This window comes from Callospermophilus lateralis, chromosome 15 (genome assembly GCF_048772815.1).
Source record: "Callospermophilus lateralis isolate mCalLat2 chromosome 15, mCalLat2.hap1, whole genome shotgun sequence".
NCBI lineage: Eukaryota > Metazoa > Chordata > Mammalia > Rodentia > Sciuridae > Callospermophilus > Callospermophilus lateralis.
In genome coordinates, this window is record NC_135319.1 from 93,344,584 (window position 1) to 93,362,398 (window position 17,815).

The 17,815-nt window shown below is 52.2% G+C and overlaps 1 protein-coding gene across 5 annotated transcripts in view; it reads left to right on the forward strand.

Moving 5' to 3' along the window:
* Positions 1-17,815, forward strand: part of Inpp5a (inositol polyphosphate-5-phosphatase A) — a 176,052-nt gene that overhangs the window by 90,494 nt on the left and 67,743 nt on the right. For all 5 annotated transcript variants that reach the window (XM_077105551.1, XM_077105550.1, XM_077105553.1 and 2 more), the window contains exon 5: positions 16,453-16,516. In XM_077105551.1, the coding sequence (XP_076961666.1) occupies positions 16,453-16,516 (64 nt within the window). The remainder of the gene's footprint in view (positions 1-16,452; positions 16,517-17,815) is intronic.

The following is a 17,815-nucleotide window of genomic DNA, read 5'->3' on the forward strand; positions in this document are numbered from 1 at the left end:
CAGAGGTGTGGGGATCCTTCCCCCTGGAGTGGTCAGTGCCTGGATTGTCTAGGAAGCCCTGGGAGATGGGCCACTGGGCTTAAACATCTTTCAAACGGAAATTGTTACACCTTGCTCTTCATCTTGAAATTAATGTTTGGTTGTCAATTTTTATTGCTGGTGTAATGGATGAAGCAGGCGATTATGGCTGTCCCTGTGGTGGGCCCCAGTGTGTGCTGCACGGGCCCCCCACTCCTCAGATAGAGGAAGTGCTCATGACCCATGCTGTGCACTCGGTGTTCTGGGAGTCACAGAAGGGAGAAGCTGATTTTTTTTTTTTTCCCCTTAATTTTCTTTGTATTTTTACCCCTCCCCGCCCCAACTGCTGCCCAGAAGAAAGACGTCTTACTGCTGTTTCTAGGCGCGGCCAGTGCTGGGCAGGGCAGGCTCTGTCTGTTTTGTGTATCTGAGTGCAGTGATGTAAGAACATGCTGAGCTTGTCTGCCAAATGCTGCTGTATGTGCCCAGGACAGCAGCTCCTCTCTGTGACAGGCATTGTCCAACCCACAGCCTCTTTTGGGCTAGAGCGAGACTGTTTAATAAATGTTGGCTGTCCTTCCAGCCATCATAATTATTTAAAGGGTTTTCAGAAGAGAGAGAGCAAATTAAATCAAGCCATTAGTGTTGTGTCCCATCGTGGAGGTAAGTGTATTTGTAAAAACTTGGGTCTCGTTAGAGTCTCCTCCCAGTTTTCATCTATTATCACAATAATTGAGTTTGTAGCCGGAATTAAATTCATCAAATTGTGTTATCCTCTTTAGAAATTGGATAGGCACCCTGGCAGGGCAAGGCAGAAGTTGATCCGCTTTGCTGAAGCCTCCAGTGGCACCGCGCAGCGGGGCTGGGGAGCGCAGACGTCTTCCTGTCACCCCGACACGGTGTGATTTCTCCTCAACCCCCTGTGCAAATAATGACATTTGAATCGAGCATTAACAGGCTTAATTACTTTAAAATTGTCATTTTAATTTACACTGATATAGTATTGATCATACAAGCAGAGATTAAGCTGTTCAGTGGAGCGGATGATGGGGAATTAAACATTAAAGGGTCCTCGAGGGGCCACGCGCTCTGCCCGGCGCGCGCCGGAAGAGGGATGATGGTTCTCCGTAATGAACTGGCGGCATGCGGGGACATGAATCTTGGGCTCCTGGAGAAGGGGAAATAATGGGGTTTGGGACGCATTTGCAGGTTATTCATTCGCTGCCATGCGCTGGTTCTCCAGTGATTCATCCGCCTCAGCAGCGTTTATTTATCCAGCAAATTCCGGAGCTTTGACCTTTTCACTAAGTACATTGAACATAAGTTGGTGTGGAGATTTTTTTGGGTGTAACTTTTATAAGTGTTTGTTAGTTTTCCTTACTTCTTGTTAACATCAGTTACCTCGTTTCTGTGCACGGGCCCTTGTGGTCCAGTGGGACCACCAGGTGGGCAGTGGGGGACAGGCACTGGCTAGGTAGGGCCTCCAGGTGCAGCTGCTGTAGTGTGCCTGGGGCCTGGCTTTTAAAATCCCAGGGGAAATCCCGGGCTCAGGCCACTGGCCCTATTCAGACCAGAAGGGCGGAGGCTCACTTCCGTGTGGCCCCCTTTGCCTGTCTTTAGGCCTTTGGTTTGCTGTGATCAGCACACAGAGTTGTGGCCCGGAGCTTTTTGGATACTGCTACATGGAAAACATGGAAAAGACGTGGGGATTTCTGTCTCAGAAGCAAGTGCAGCTGATGGATGCTTTGGCTAAAATTGGAGCCCATCAAATTCTTCAACCTCAAACTGGTCACTTTCCAGAGGTTGCATCATAAAAACTGAAGTGATTGATTCTGCGCTCAATAGGGAGTGATGAAATTCTTGGTCACCATCCATAATGGCTTTATCTTAAACCGTGGATAGATTCCATTCCAGTGTGACCAGGGAGAGCAAGAATGCAGGTGCTGCTCCTACAGCGAGACAGGCATGTGTGTGGGAGTCCGAGCAGGGCTTGTCATCCGGCTCTCTCCCGTGTAAATGAGAGCCCATTGCCATGGCACCGAGGCTCTGCACAGCTCAGTAGCCACAGTGCTGTTGGTGGCACCTGTGCTCTGTTGACCTCTGTGGCCTTCTGTAAGCACAGCTGTGTCCAGCACATGGCCTCCTGCCAGGCTACATGCTGGGAACTCACCCTTCCCCCCAGGGTCTGGGCCAGGTGGGGTGGGTGGAGGCTGAGGCATAGAAGGCAGCACACGGCTGGCAGGTGTTCCAGTGCTGTGCCCCCTGCTCCCCTGCAGAGTGTCACTGGGCAGGCATGTGTACTTTGCTCTCCTCCTGCCACTTCAGCCGCATCAGAGCGTCTTCTCAGGGAACTGCAGGGAGCCCCCGACCCTGTGTCATGAGACAGGAACTCCAAGGTTCAAGGAGACCCGTCAGCATACTCCTGGGTGCTGTGCTTCGCCTGTCAAGGAAGCGGCAGGGGCGCTAGACTGGTGTTGTGCATATGACGTGGAGTGATGTCAGCCTGCCACCAGCATGACAGCGATTCCTGGAGCCTGGAAGACAGGCAGCACTTCTCTGCTGGCACAGGTGTGCCTCATAGGCAGGAGGGACTGGGTGTGGCCCATGTGGCTTTTTTTGACACATCTTGCAGCAAAATTTCCTTTCTGAGGACCTGGTAGGGTTTCAGTCCTTGAACTTTGACCTTGATTTCTGGAATAGCTTGTCCCACCACATGCTCCCTCTCCACTGATTCTCCTCTTCACTGAGTTCATGCGGGCCCTCTGTCCACCCACGGAGACCTGACTTCTGCATCAGGCGTAGCTTCACGTCCTTCAGCTCCTCGCGTGGCAGACACGCGTCTGTGCCAGCCTGGTGACTGATTCCATTCAGGGCTCCATCAGGCAGGTGGGTCCATTCTCTGTCCCATCTGTTTTCCGTCCCGAGCATTACTGTCATTTCATCTTCTGTCCCTGTCTGCACTGCTTGCTGTGGAGTGCCCAGGACTCTGGCCACTGCCATCCCAGCTCCTCCACATACCATAGCTCTGCACATCCTGTTCTGCCCTTCTTAGCTCTTTCTCCTGCTGACCCCCTGCTTCCTTCACTGGGTCTCTGGGAGTGCCACAGCAAGCCCAAGGCCACATTCCTCTTCCCAGAAGACCTTTCTGCCTCTGATGCTTTGATGTGCCCCTCCCCCCCAGCCCCAGCACCCCCATCCTCAGGCTCTCCCACTCCATTATCTGCTGTCTCTGCTCCGTTTGTCACTTGCCTGCCAGGCCCTGACCAGTAAGCAAGGATGCTGTCAGCCTCCCACACCAAGGTGACGGTGCAGTCTAAGGGCCCACTGGCCCTCCAGGAGGCCCTGCAGCCGTTCCCCGTGTCAGAGCACGTTAGCAGCAGCAACCCGCCAGCACTGTCCTCTTCTCCTGCCTGCACCTCCCCCTCTGCCTGTCCTGTGGAGACTGATGTCCCAGCACGTCTGTGTCTCTTAAAGGAGATGATAGATGCTCCTGAGGTCAGGACTGCAGTGCTGGAGTGCAGAGCACCAGCAACAGACTGCTTGACGGGCGTCCCTCTCCTTGGTCTTTGTCAGCAAGGTCTAATTTATAACAAGGCCATTAGAAGGAGGTACTGTCATGGACATCTTTCCCATAAGGGTTCTTTGTGCTTTGGCCTCAGAAAAGAGGTGAAGAAGAAAGGTCTTCTTGCAGGTGGGAGGCACCAAGTGGTTCCTACCACATTTCTCCCCCGCCTGAACAGTAGCTCCCTTGTCTGCTAGGAGGGGCTCATCTTTTCTTTCTGGTTGGGGCAGTAGGCTGTGCTGTGGCCAGTTAGTGCTCTTGGTCTGTGGCCTCTCCCAGTGACCCTTAGCACCCCAGGGGGAGTCTGCCCACAGGGAATTCTGCAGCCAGCAGAGACACTCCTAGGAGTAAAGGCTAGACAGGCACTGTGCTCAAATGCAACCGGAGAGGCTCTCTGCTGGCAGATCACGAAGAGACAGTGAATGCTGAGGGGTGTCCTTCAAACAGGGACACTTATCCTTGACATGGTCAGAGGTCGAAAGGAGCGAAGAGTACGGAAAATGGGAAAGTGGAGTGAAATAAGGGAACCTCAGGGTGTAAAATACAGCAGCTCCTGCAGCGAAAGGAGGAGCAGTGGTGTGCACGAGTGGGTTCATGTACCCCGAACGAGTGGGTGTGGTCAGGCGGCAGCCCTGGGAGAGCCAGAGAGGTTGCAGAGCAATGTGGACTTCAGGGGAGTTCTGCCATCCTGGCCTTTCCTCCGGTGGGGAGCCAGTCTAGGTTATGTGAAACACAAGTAGACGGCAATTTCCCATTATAATTGGAATTTAAAAGTCACTTAAAGCTTTTGGTAGTGTTTCATGTTTCCTGAGCTTTTCTAGTGGTGGGAGGTATTTTGTGATCAGCTTTTGTTCTGTGTTGGCCATCTCTGAAAGGGCACTGTACTTTAATCATCTTACGTTTATAATGCACATAACCTAGTTCTGCGGAACACCCGTAAGAATAAAACTGTAATGGAAAAGCTAATGATTTTTAGAAGACAAAAGGTAAATTGGAGCCACTTTAATGATGATGCAAACTCTCTGCATAATGTAATTGGCATGAAAGTTTATTGATTTACTTTTGTAATCATTTAGATGTGGAAAATATAGCTTCATAAATTTAATAATTAAAACTAGATATTATTTTAAGATTGATATTTTTTCCCATTATCGAAATTTTCAATTTGCAAAATATATATTATGAAAAAGTAGCATTCAGATTGTACGTGAATCTCGTTTTGAGAGGCAAGCGCCTAGGTGATGTGAATTGAAGACTGACTTGGAGTGCCTGTATGGAATTCCAGGTCTTTGCTCAGCTTCATTTTCATTACCTATGCAAAGGAATTCTGGTTTGGGGGTGGGAGGTGGGTGGCTCCGGAATTTAGGGAGTTTGTTGCCGGCCCATCTGCAGTGGACATGAACAGGGAGTTGTCTTGCTGCTCTGCTCCGGAGACAGATGGAAGCAGGTTGACATGCCAGGATTCCCCTCTCCAAGACCTGCCAGGGTGGCCTCTGAACAGGCCCTGTTGGCTCCATGCTGATTAAGTCAGCTGGCCTGGGGGCCACCCACCCTGCCCAGGCCAGGTGCCTGGTGGAGTGGGCCCCACCATTCCTACGAGTGTCCGTTGCCCATCCACTTGGGCAGCAAGGCACCATGTGTGGTTCTCCAGGGCTTGGGCAGGGGCTCTGCCACCACTGTGACATGTGTGAAGTGGTCAGTCTCTTTGGATTGCCTGGGCGGGGCCACACAGTGAGCCCTGGGGCCCGGTTTCCTCCCTGTGCCCTTACCTGACAGTCGCACTGTGCACCTGGGGTCACCCCCTCTACTCGTCTCTAGGATGCTACCTGCTCTTGGTTCCCGATCCTCCCCTACTATTCCTCATTCCCCCAGACACTCTGTCCCCTTGATGACTTGTCCCTCCTGTCTACCCTTATCACCTGTCTGCTCCTTGTCCCCCTGAGCACTCTGTTCCCTCTACTTCCTCTTGTCCTCTCTAACCTCCTCTGGCCCCCACTGATGGCTCCTTGTCCCTTGGCTGCTCCTTTTCTCTTAAAACATTCTTTGTCTCATCCACTGTCTTCTGTCTCCCTGACCACTCCTCGTCCCCCTTTTCCCCCTTGTTTCCACTGACTGGTAGCTTCTTCTCTGTCTACTTCAAGCACCTCTCTACTGATGGCCAGGTCTAGTCCCTTGCCCTGTCCTTTTCTCTGGCTCCAGCCCCTCCATAAACTCATCATTCCATGGTTCTGAGGACTGTCCAGGCCTCTGACCTGACCTCTTGACCTGTGCATCCAGCCACCTTGGATGCTCCCTGTGGTGTCTTGGGTGTTTGGCCCCAGCTCTTGGGGCCAAATGGGCTGGATGCCTATTTGAGCTCCCTCCATCCTGAGCATGGTGGTGCCCACTTGGTTTCCCGAGTCCTTCCTCACTCATGTGCCTCTGCCAGCTTGGGCCTGCCTGTTGCCACCCATGTACCTGAGATGCCTGAGACTGTGTGAATGCTGGTGGGGCCCAAGGAACTGTGCTTCCACAGGGAAGGGCATGGCCTTTGCACACTAGTTGTGGCCTTCTCTGTTGGGGGTTCTGCAGCTTTGGTTGAGGCACCTGTGGGACTGCAGTCCTTCCTGACAGCTGGATCTCAGGGCCCGTTAGGAGGACCACCTGGCGGTGTTCCTGGCTGTGCTCCTGCCACGTTCACCGCGGCAGGGAGGATGTCAACAGGCGTGTGTGAGGTATTGAGTGGCTGCTGTGAGCACTGTTTACCCTGGCTGTCAGGACGACTTGTGCTTTGCCCTGGCAGACAGGCCCTGCCCTTCCTGGGCTACTTAATTGGGGACACAACAACCAGGAGCTGTGACAGGGTTCAGCACCCCGTGTACACATGCCAGCTCCCATGGTGCACGCTTTATAAAATGCTCTTTAATTCAGGGACGGAATATCATTAACTTTGTAAGTGGATGAATACAGTGGACAACCAATTTAATTAACTGCTCATGTCGGCCGTCGGACGGGAGGTGGAATGAGATTACGTGTGCATCTGGTAGGCTGGCGGCCAGGCTGGGACTGGCTTGGTGCTGAGGGTCAGGCAGGGGCCTGCCCTGTTCCGTCATCTCCTGTCCATCCTGGGAGCTGGACTGGGAAGGGCAGTGCTGTGAGTGTGTCTGCCTTCCCTCTGTAGTGGTGACTGGCTTCTGGAGGGGGCACCTTGTGAGTGGGGCTTGCTGCATTCAGCTCTGGGTGGCACTGGGGAACGGGAAGTCACATGGCCTCCTCCTGGCCGTCGACAAGCTTGTGACACAGGGAAAAGCCAACCAAGCTCTGTTGACTCATGTAGAAGCTTTGTTTAACTTATTATTGGTTGTAATCTATTGAATGTTATAGTAACTTTGCTTTGATTTATTACTCGATGTGTTAAGGGGCTTACGTTGGTGACACAGTGAAGAAAGTTGCATTTTTTGATCTCCTCAGCTTCAGAAGCGCTGCGAAGCTGCGTCAGGTTGTGTTTCGGAGCTAAGTGAGCCAGTCTGCATGCTGGCTGTAGCTGCTTAGCCAGCCGCTCTCGGAGTTTAGTGCAGTTGCTTTCGTGAGCTGAGCACTGTGCTGGGGGCTCATGGCCTGTTCCTGCCCTGTAGGAACTCCCTCCTCTGTGAGGAACAGAGGAGAGCACACAGGCAGCTTCAGTGGGCAGCACCTTGAAGGTGGGCCAGGCCTGCCGGAGTCTCTGCAGGGAGCACTCAGGGAAGGCTGCTTGGAAGAGCCAGATTTCATGGGGACCTGGGGCAGCAGGGGGCTCATGTGATAAGCCTATAAGAAGGGAAGGAAAAACACATCACTGCTTCAGTGGCAGAAGAATTTGTTCTACGCCGGGGCATGAGTAACCAGTGTGGCTGGAGCTTTATGAGCTGGGAGGTGTGGGAACCTCTGCGAGCCACTGGGGACTGGAGCGTTAGAGCAGTGGCAGGAGCAGATACATATTGTAAAAGCCCGTCCTGGATTCTAGGCAGAGAAGAGATCTGGGGGCAATAGCAGTAGAAGAAGCAGGTTCCATTTGGGAGATGACAGTGGCCTGATCTGGCTTTGGAGAGAATGGAAGTTGGAGATGGGTAGTTGTGTGTAGTTCATAGAATGTGCAGTGGGTGTTTGGGGGAGAGGCATGTTGGTGGGATGATGCTGGAGGAACCGGAGAGATCTGTGGTTTTCTGTGGGAGCAGGAAAGGAGTGAGAGCTGGCAGACCTCCTGAGTTGGGGAGGACTAGACTTAGGAGAGATCAAGGTGGGGCTGTGCAGCTGCCTGGACCATGGTGCTGGAGTTGGAGGAAAGACCAGCACAGTGCGTGTGAGAGCTCCAGAGGGAGGCGAGGAGGGGGAAGAAGCTTCTTGGGGTGCACTACTTGGATAGTGTGATGGTGTCACTTGGAGAGAAGAAAGAAGAGGTCCTTTGCTGTTGAGAAGCCTCACGACCCTGACCAGCCAATGTCCAGGAGTATTCCCTGGCCCTCTGTGGCTTCGCAGCATTAGTTAGCCCTATTCTGTCTTGGCACACGCTCCCCATCGCCTCGACCTTGTGCTGACATGATGCCCAGGGCTTAGGCCGTAGGCCTGGACCTAAACTTGTCCCCCAGCATCCTCACGGTTTCAGGTATCCACCTTTAAAGACAGCTCAGAAATGTCCACTTTTACCCACACATTGTCCCTGAACTCCAGACTCCAGTCCAACTGTCTGGGTTGGATGGGTGCCATGGGAATCTCAGCCTAACAGTTCTGTCCCAGGCTCCTTGTTCCCCACAACCTTGCTTCTCCTGAAGTTTCTTCCAGCTCAGAAAATGGCAGCTCCTCTCCAGCTCCTCTGACCAGTGCACAGGAGCATTTTGGCTCCCTTTCTTGCACACCCTACTCAGTTTATGAGCAAACTGTGTCCAGATATATTTCCACCCCAGCCCCTTCTTGCAGATGCGGCAGGCGTCCTGGTCTTAGTTCTTGCTGCCCTCTGGATGCATGTGTGCCCCCGCCCCCTCACAGCTCTCTCAGTGTGGAGGTGGCCCTTCAGCAGAGAGCCAGCGTTCCCCTGCAGTGCCTCGGGGCAAAAGAGCCAAAGGGAGAGGAAGGCTAAGGGTGATAAAGGGGGCGACTGAGGCAGACAGTCCTCACAGGAGCAGAGGGCCTGTGGTGGCTGGAACGAGAGGGCAGCTTCATGGTCACTGAAGAGGAGGTCAGCACGCAGTCAGTAGCGTTCCTGTCCAGTAGCAGCAACAGCTGAAAATGCTTGTTTTTGAAAGGTACATCCTGTAATAGCCTTGGAAACTAAAAGGTACCTAAGATTAAGTCTAATAAAAGGTTAGAAGACCTTTACGGAGAAAATTGTTAACGTTTATTAGAAGCCATTTAAAAAGATTTCAGTGTGGATGAAGACGGAGGATGTTATAACAGCAAGGACCCAGGGACACAGGCACCAGCTTCAGCCAGTCTGTAAGGCTGTTCATGGTGCTCACACCAGCCGCCAAACCTTGGGTTCCACCTGCAGATGAGAGCCATAGAGAAAAGCCAGTGAGGGACCACCTACCAGTCACCACGACTACCCAGCAAAGCCGCGGAGAGCACGGTTGGAGCAGAGCAGCAGGGCCGAGAGCCAGGGCCAATGCACAGGCCTGTGTGTGAAGGAGGCAACCTGGACAGCGGGGAACTCTGACCCAGTGCCGTCCCCTTCACCACAAATGATGGCATAGAAGGACAAGGCCCTGCACTTTTCAGAGTGAACACAGGGCGTAGCGGGTGGAGTTGGAGGAAGGAAGTCTTCAGATGCGACAGAGGCAAAAACCACAAGAAGTGTATTGATGGATTGACTTCAGGAGCAAAAGCGTCCATCAGTGAAAGGTACCATAGAATACTCGTGAGGCAAAGGCTGCAAGGAGGCTCTGTAATTCAGATTACAAAAAATTCAGATTATTGTTTTTGAAAGGTACATTCTGTAATAGCCATTGTCAGATAATAGACAATCCAAGGTTATATTTAAATGTTAAGAAACATGTTAGTTGAGGAAAAGAGGAGTTGAGATGCTGTGCACCTGTACCTAGAACAGAACAGCCGGAGTGTGGGTGGGGGGGTATTTGTAGTGTGTGTGTATGTGTGTGTGTGTGGCGGGGTGTCAGATGGGTTGACCAAGGACAGGACAGTCTCTTCCAACATGGTGCTAAAGAAACTGGATGCCCAAGTGCAAAGGAGGGTGTTGGGTTCTTGTACAACACACCATAAAGTTGGGAGGGAAGAGAGACCTCAGGGCTGCACCCAACATCACAAAATTGTTAGAAGAGAACAGGACTTTCACGGCATTGGATTTGACAATGAGTTTTTAGGTATAACACTAAAGAACGGTAACAACAACAACAAAAAACAGGCAAACTGGGCTTCATCAAAATTCTTAAAAATTGTGCATGAGAAGCATAAGTTGAATAAAAAAGTAGTCTAGGGCTGGGGACATAGCTCAGTTGGCAGAGTGCTTGCCTTGCATACACAAGGCCCTGGGTTCAAACTCCAGCACCACACACACACACACACACACACACACACCAAAAAAAAGTCCATAGAATGGGACTGAAGTCAGATGTCTGATAAAAAGTCAATATCCAGGCTATATAGAGAACTTCCAGAACTCAACAATAAAAGGAAAGAACCTAATTAAAAACAGACAGGAGACTTGAATAGACTTTTCCCCAAAGGAAATAGGCACATAAACACATGAAAAAATGCTCAGCATCATTAATTACTGCAGATATGAAAACCAACTTCAGTGAGCTGTGATTTTGTCAATTAAAAATAAATTTAAAAACTAATTATACCTGTTGTAATGGCTCCTATTTTTAAAAAAAGCAGAAAATAGGAAATATTGATAATGATTAGGAGAAATTGGAAGGGGCCCTTAACCATTATTGGGAATGTAAAATGAGGCAGCCACTGTGGAGAAGAGTATGGCCACTCCTTAAATTTATGAAAGGAATCACCATGTGATCCAGCAATTCCACCTTTGTGTATGTATCCACAGTAACTGAAATCGGGGGCTCAGAGACATCTATCTGTACCCTTTTACAGCAGCATGGGTCACCATAGCAGAAATGCAGGAGGAATGAGGGTCCACATGTGCATGCATGCACATGCAGAAGGCACACGCCTACAGTGGGATGTCACTCGACCTGGAGAAGGAAGGAAATCCTGTCTCCTGCTGTGGCATGGATAAACCTGGAGGACGTGATGCTGAGGGTCAGAGGCAGTCGCAGAAAGACAGATGCTGCGTGCTTGTACCTGGAGCAGGCCTGTGCCTAGAAGCAGGAGGTAGAAAGGTGGCTGACAGCGCCTGGGAAGAGGGGAGGCCCTGAGCACCTATGTCACATGTAGAGTTTAGAGTTGGGGAGCTGAGAGGAGCTCTGCAGAGGGGTGTGCTCGTGGCTGTACAGCGTTGCAGGTGTGTTTAACACCATTGGATTGTGCACAGAGAAATGGCTAAGCGGGTAATCATTTATGTGTATTTTACCACAATAAAAAATCCTAGACAAAAGGAGGGTAAAATGGTACCTTCTAAAATGGTAGAGCACATGCCTATCATGTACGAGGCCCTGAGTTCCTCCCTAGAACTACAAAAGAAAAAAATAAATTTTCAACTATGTGAGTATAATGAAAATGCAAAATAAAGAATGAGGCATAATTTTGTTACTTCTCCAGTAGCAAAAATTATGAAGCATTTGGCCCATGGGAGGGTTCCTGGCCCTCTGCTGTAGTTCCTCTACCACCCCTGCCCTGGCTGGCTCCCTGGGAGCTCACTGTGGTCATCTCTGCCGTGCTGTTGGTAGTCAGCTGATAGTTCACAGGGACCTGGCTGTTGGTCCATGGTCCTCTTGCTACCTCCGGGTCACACAGATTTTGGGTGGTTTTAGTATCTGAGAGGAAGAGGTCCTCCTGTTCACTCCTCACTGCTGAGTGTTTCGATTTGAGCGTATGAGTTTGCTGTTTCCTGGACGAGCAAGCCTCCTATAGAAGGCCCCAGGTTAGCACAGTGCTTTCTTGCTGACCTCAGGGTGGGATACATTGGTGCAGGTTACTGACCGTCTGATGTGCTGCTGGTCAGCAGTGATGGGGGTGCACCTCATGTGCAGCTTTATATCCACCCTCGCCCTGCAGCCTGCAGCCAGAGCTTGGGCCCACATTCCTCACTGCCTCCTGCTGCGCAGCGTTTGTTCCTAAGTCCTGTTCTGCCCAGGCGTGAGCAGGGGTCTGCCGCAGCAGTTCTGGCTCTGTGTTTGCCAAGTGGGCCTCCTGCTATCAAACTTGGCTTCCAGAGCTAAAGAGTGCCATGTATGAGCCTTGCCACATCGCTGTGCTCTGACTGAGGATAGAGACGTGTCTGGGTGGCCTTGCAGACGCTGCATCTCAGCCAGGAGCCCCACGTTGCTGCTGAGTGCCCTGAGAAGCCTGCTTCGCCCCAAGGAAGTGGCTGCTCAATGTGAGGGGCAGTGCCTGCCATGTGCCAGCTGAGCAGGGAGTCTGGCCCTGAGTGGACAGCCACCAGCCTGCTCCTCAGCACTGTGGGGAGCTCTGGCTCCTGTCAATGCCTCCACAGGCAACAGGGCCCCTGCCCTGCACCTGCAGTTGTGGCAGAACCAGCAGCAGCTGAATGGCTTCTCACTAGTGGAAAATTAAGCCCTCCTGACCATCAGGTTGATCAGTGTGTAAGAAGTAATTCAGTTTTTCCTCACCAAATAGGCCATGACAGGAGTCTGTCTACACGGGCCATGGTCAGGGCCCAGGGTGCTGGCAGCTTCCTTCTGGCAGGCCCAAATCACTGTCACACAGACACCCAGTCCCTGGGCCCCTGGTCATATGGACAGAGTGGGTGGACACAGGGAAGTTGGGTTGAACCTCAGTCACTCACTGTGAATTAGTTTCTGTGTCTAAACTGGCAATGTTTTTCCATTTATCTATGGTGAACTTTATGGAGTGACATCAGCTCTAGTCACGTGGTGAGAGGTGTGTGACTGACTGTGTGGCCTTCCTCTCACCTCTTCAGTTCCTCCATCTCAAAAACAGCTCTGGAGAGTGGACACTCTGTTCACCTTGGGCATGGTCTTGGCATTTTCTTCCCTGGGTCCTGGAGGAGCATGGTCACTCTCTCATACCAAGAGGTGGCCTCAACTCGACTTTGCTAAAGAAAGCCACTAAAAGCTGGCTGCTCTCAGGGCCTGCAGTGAAGGTGACCCCTTCCCTGTGAGGATGCTCACCAGGGGCTGCTGGCTAGAGGACATGCTGCGTCCGTCCGCCAGCTCAGGATCCGTCGGCAGCATGCCATGAGGCAGGCCCTGGAGCCAGGGATGTGGAAACACGCAGGGTCAAAGTCACGTCACGGGCCAGGCCTGGGGTCTAGTGTAGGGTCCCACGCACAACCTCCTGACCTCTGGCTTGTCTGTGAGGCAGAGATCCTGTGCACCGTGTTGGACCAGCTGCGAGAGGAGGTGCTCTGGAACAGTGTAGGCCCACCCACAGGTCACCAGAGGCACCTCTCAGGGCTTCCTTCACTCTGGCTCCTGGACAGAAGACTTTGAAAATCTGCGGGCCCAAGTGGCTTGCAGTTGGTTGGTGGCTAGGATGTGGGGCTGGGCACTCCTGCCTTCCTCGGGCAGTGTGTGTACACGTGTGTGTACATAGGAGCTCACCTCCTGCCCCAGCCCTCCCCAGCTGGAGGAGGATGTGCACTGCGGCTCAGCTGTGACTGGTCCCCTTTCCTAGGTCTCAATAAACACTGCATGGCAGTCCAAGCAGCCCCTCGCGTCCAGGGCCTTGGGGGCCGGAGAAGAGCCCTGTTGTGCACCTCAGAGTATGTTCTGTTCCATAGCAGGAGCTAGCTGCTGTGTCCAAGAGTTTCACATTGTTCTCTGGTGAGGTGTCCTCTGACCTTAACTCAGTCCTTCTTTCTGAGCCCAGAGGCAAGTGCCTTAGTGGATCTGCTGGTCTCTGACCACAGTGCACAGGAGCCTGGCTGCTACTACATGAATGGAGACAGAGGCAGACACGGGCCAGTGGAAGCTCTGGGTTCTTCCAGAGACAGAGGTGATGTGATGAGCAGGGGACTGGGCAGGAAGATGGGCTGTGGGGTGTGGGTAGAGATGGAAAGAGTGGATGGTGTCCACAGGACTCATAAGAGACTGGACGCCAGGCTCTGTGGCGTGCGGCTGAGTGGGTGGGAGGGTGGAACCTGGGGAGCATGATCAAGAGGAGATTTGGGGAGGGGCAGAGGACATAGGTGGTGTGCAGAGAGCCAAGGGTCTAACACTGGGTTTGGCCATCTTGGACCCAGGACAGCAGGTGGCAGTCCACACACATACACAGAGCAACAGAAGCAGGGCACAGCCTCCTGGAGGTGTGGCTCGCACCACACCAGAGACCAGGGTGCCTGCCTGTGAGGACTAGATCGGGGTCTCCCGCATTGGTGGTCATGAATTTCAAGGGTCTGACAGCTAGAAAAGAAGTTCTAAAACCGAATGATGTTCCAGAAGAATCTGAGTCTTAGCTTTGCAGATTGGAGTTTCTGCTCACCAACTGTCGGTCTCATCCTAAAAAGCAGAGGTCAGCAAGGACCTATCTGTATTTCAGTCAGGGGCCTCACCAGGGCCTCACCACGCTCACCTGCCCCCCAGCTCTGCAGGGCACAGTCTGGCAAGTGCAGTGCAGACCTGGCCCTGGACGGAGAATGGTGTGGCACTTTTCGAGGCAAGAGTTGACTGATTCTAATACTTTTTGTTCATAATTGTTAAAACAAGTTTATTTTCCATCTGAATTTGACATGGTGGTACATTTTACCTTTGTCTACATTGTTAAATATTTGTTTATGTGGAACCAGATCAGTGGATTGTGGAAAGGTAACTGTCTGTCTCCTTGAACATGCACCTCCTTTGGAAGTGCTGGAACCACAAATGCAGGCTTTTGAAGGAGGCTTGCTCTGTGTGCTGCTTGTGAGTTGCCTCTGAGGAGCTGCCATAGGTCCAGGGCGGGATTTTATGGCCGAGGACTATGGGATTTGAAAAGATTTTCTGTATGTTGCTAGATTGCCTTTTTAATAAAAGTTGTCAAGGAGGTAGCACTGAGGCTGGCTCTGGTGTTTCGGGGAGGCCGGGTACAGGGAGGGCTGGGCTTCACATCTCTCTGTGCACAGTCACCTGGGAGCCTGTGCTCCTGGCCTGCTGTGCTACTCTTAGCTGGGCCTGCCAAGCACAGCCTCCTTGGCTCCTTGTGCAGTGGAGACCATACCAGTGGGCTGCAGAGCCATCCAGGGGCCAAAGGGATGTGAGACACTGGCAGGGACCAGGCCAGTGTCACCACATCCCATCCATGCCCCACAAGCCTCCCTTAAAAAGTTCAGAACATGCCCCAACCTGGCCGCTTTACTTCCCACCTGGCTGCCCCCCAGCGCTGGGTGACTTCAGTAGCCTCCCATGTCACAGGGCAGCCCCTGCAGTCTTTGCCACAGTCGCACTCAAGCCAGCTGTGTAAGGCAGCCCATGTCCACAGAGCTGCAGGGCTCAAGTGTGTGGAGGGCTGTGGAAGACACTTGGGGCAAGGGGGAAACTGATTGGGCGTTGATGTCAGGTGGCATGTGGATGCCACTGTCGATTTCTGCAGTGAGTGGTACTGTCATGGTCATGGAGGAGAGAGCTCTTGTCGGAGTCCCACACTGTGAGTGGGAGTGAAGTACCATGGGGCCTTTCATTGTTCAGCCAGAAGCAAAGCCCCAGGTATGTGCACGTGTGTGAGGACATCCTGCATCCTTGGCCTGTACATTCCCTAATCTGAGGACTGGACTCAAACAAAGTTGAGATAGAACCAACTCTTCTCCCACATGCAAGGCCCTGTGTGGTCTGGCCATGGTCAGGTTCCCCTGACCAGCATCCTTGGGCCCCATCTTATTAGCTCAGCCCTCTGTGGACTTCTTATGTCTTTTGTGTAGGGTTGAGGGGTCCACAAAAGTAAGCCTTGTTTGTTGAGTTTATAAAAGCAAAATTTAATTGTAAAGGACAAGCCAGTGAGTTCTGACGAATGTGTGCAGTTTTGTAACCACCACTGCAGCCAGTGGTAGAGGGTTCCCCAGGGCTCTTGTCAGGATTGATGAATTTAGCAAAAGAAAAATATGTTTATGTACATACATACATGCATGTGCGTAAATATACACGTATGAACTTGCATACACTGTATATATAGCTAAAGTTGAATTTCAGATCAGTAGCAGGTAACTTAGCACAGTGTGCTGTTTCATGGCCAGCCTTGCCCTGTGGGTCTCCCTGCCCAGAACGCAGAATGCCGTGTGGCATGCGGCAGGCATCCGTGATTGCTTATTCAATCCACAGATGGGGCATGTCTGATGGTTGTTGGGCATGGAGTTGCAGGCCAGTCCTGAGGAATGAAGAGGTGAGAGGGAGGCAGGGGCTAGACAGATAGAGGCCAGTGCCCAGTGGGTGGGTGTGCAGAGCCCACGCCACGTAGGAACAGCTGAGCCAGCCAGGGTTGGAGCTAAGGGTCAGCACTTGGAGACGCCCAGCCCTGGCCCCGATCTCCCAGTGTAGTTGTGCTCCCAAGCCTGGAGGTGGGTTGGGTACTGGCAGGCCCTCAGGGCAAGTCTGTGTGGCAGTGGCCACAATTAAGTCAGAGGTAGTTAACCTGCTGTGGCTTAGGTGCCACTGCTCCCCACCCCTGGGGTTCTGGATCAAGCTGAGGACCCTGCACATGCCAGGCAAGCACTCTGCCCCTGAGGTGAACCCCAGCCCCTAGGAATGCCTTCACTCGTTGCTCAGAGCCTCACTGAGGCTGGAATGCCCCCAGCACAGCCTCTGATCTGGTCTTTCTTTTTCCTCTTGTAGGCACTAGGAAGCTTTTATTTTCTTCATGAATCCTTAAAAAACATCTACCAGTTTGACTTTAAAGGTAAGAGTCCATTCTGACTTCTGTTGCCTTCTCTGGGTCCCCTCTGCCTGTGTCCTTGTGAGAGGGCCTGTGTGGTCTGGGTTTGGCGTACCACGTAAGCTCCTGGCTGTCCAGCTCGTCTGGTCCTGGGCTGCTTCCCCAGCCACCTCTTCTGCTCTGGCTGAGGCCCTGGCCGGGGACCTGGCTTTCCCACAGGAGTCCCAAGGAGAAGGAAATGGTGTTCCTGTTGAATGTGAGAAAATGAAGCAGAAAAAGAAGATCGTGACCATCAGAAGCAGAAGTGGGCAGGAGAATGTGGTTGTGGCCATGGAGAATGCTGCCCTCGTTTCAAGACCAGCATCTGTACCTGCACACCGAGATGCTCCTGATGAGATGCCTGCCACCCTTGTCCTTCCTGAGGCAGAAGGGAGATTTCAGTGTGGGCCTACCAGATAGGGGATATCCATGTCACCGTCCATGCGATCTCTCTGTTCCTGTTGCACACAAACCGTCCTGAGCTCCATGCAGGTCTGGAGCCAGACATATCACCCTGAGGTGTCATCAGGGTTGTGCTAGCCGTGACAACAGCTCATTCTGTCCATGGATCTAGGTGGTGATTTCCGCTTCTCCCCACCAGGCAGGGCCCTGTGCGAGTTCGGGGAGCATCCCTCTGCATTGCTCGAGCTGCAGTCCTTCACTGTCACCAACAGGAAGCTTGGTCACTGCTTGCTGTCTGTGGCTTTTCAGATACTTTTAAATACCAGCGCCTGGTGCTCCCATGAGGCGCGTGTTGGAGAGGGAGCTCTTGGGCCTTTGCCTGTGGCCCTGTAGGCACCATGTCCTCAATGGCAGATGTTCAGACCTAGTGTGTCCTGGGTGAAGCTGAGGGCAGATGGGGTAGCTCCTGAGAAGGTTGTGTGTCAAGCCTAAAGGGATCTCAAACCTGTACAACTTTCTTTTCTTCTTCGTTTTTTTTCCCCCGAAGGAATCTCTGTATTCGTATTTTACTACTAAATGAAATCAGTCAGACTGACTTAGTTTGTTCAGAACTATAGCATTAGACTGGCGTGTAACTTGAGCAAAGCCTTCCTGAAGGGCTTCCAGGTAAGACAGTGGACACGTACTCAGGTGCTTGTGTGATTCCAGGATGGTGTTAGTAGTGCAGATGCTCACAGTGGCAGCCCAGCAGCTGTTGTGACCGACCTGTCAGTGTCACCTGGCGTGTGTCTTATGGGGTCACAGGCTGGGGTGAGCATGGCTGCCCCCTGCTCCTCATATTTCTTGTTCTTCTGGCTTTGAGTTATGGTAGAACAATTTAGA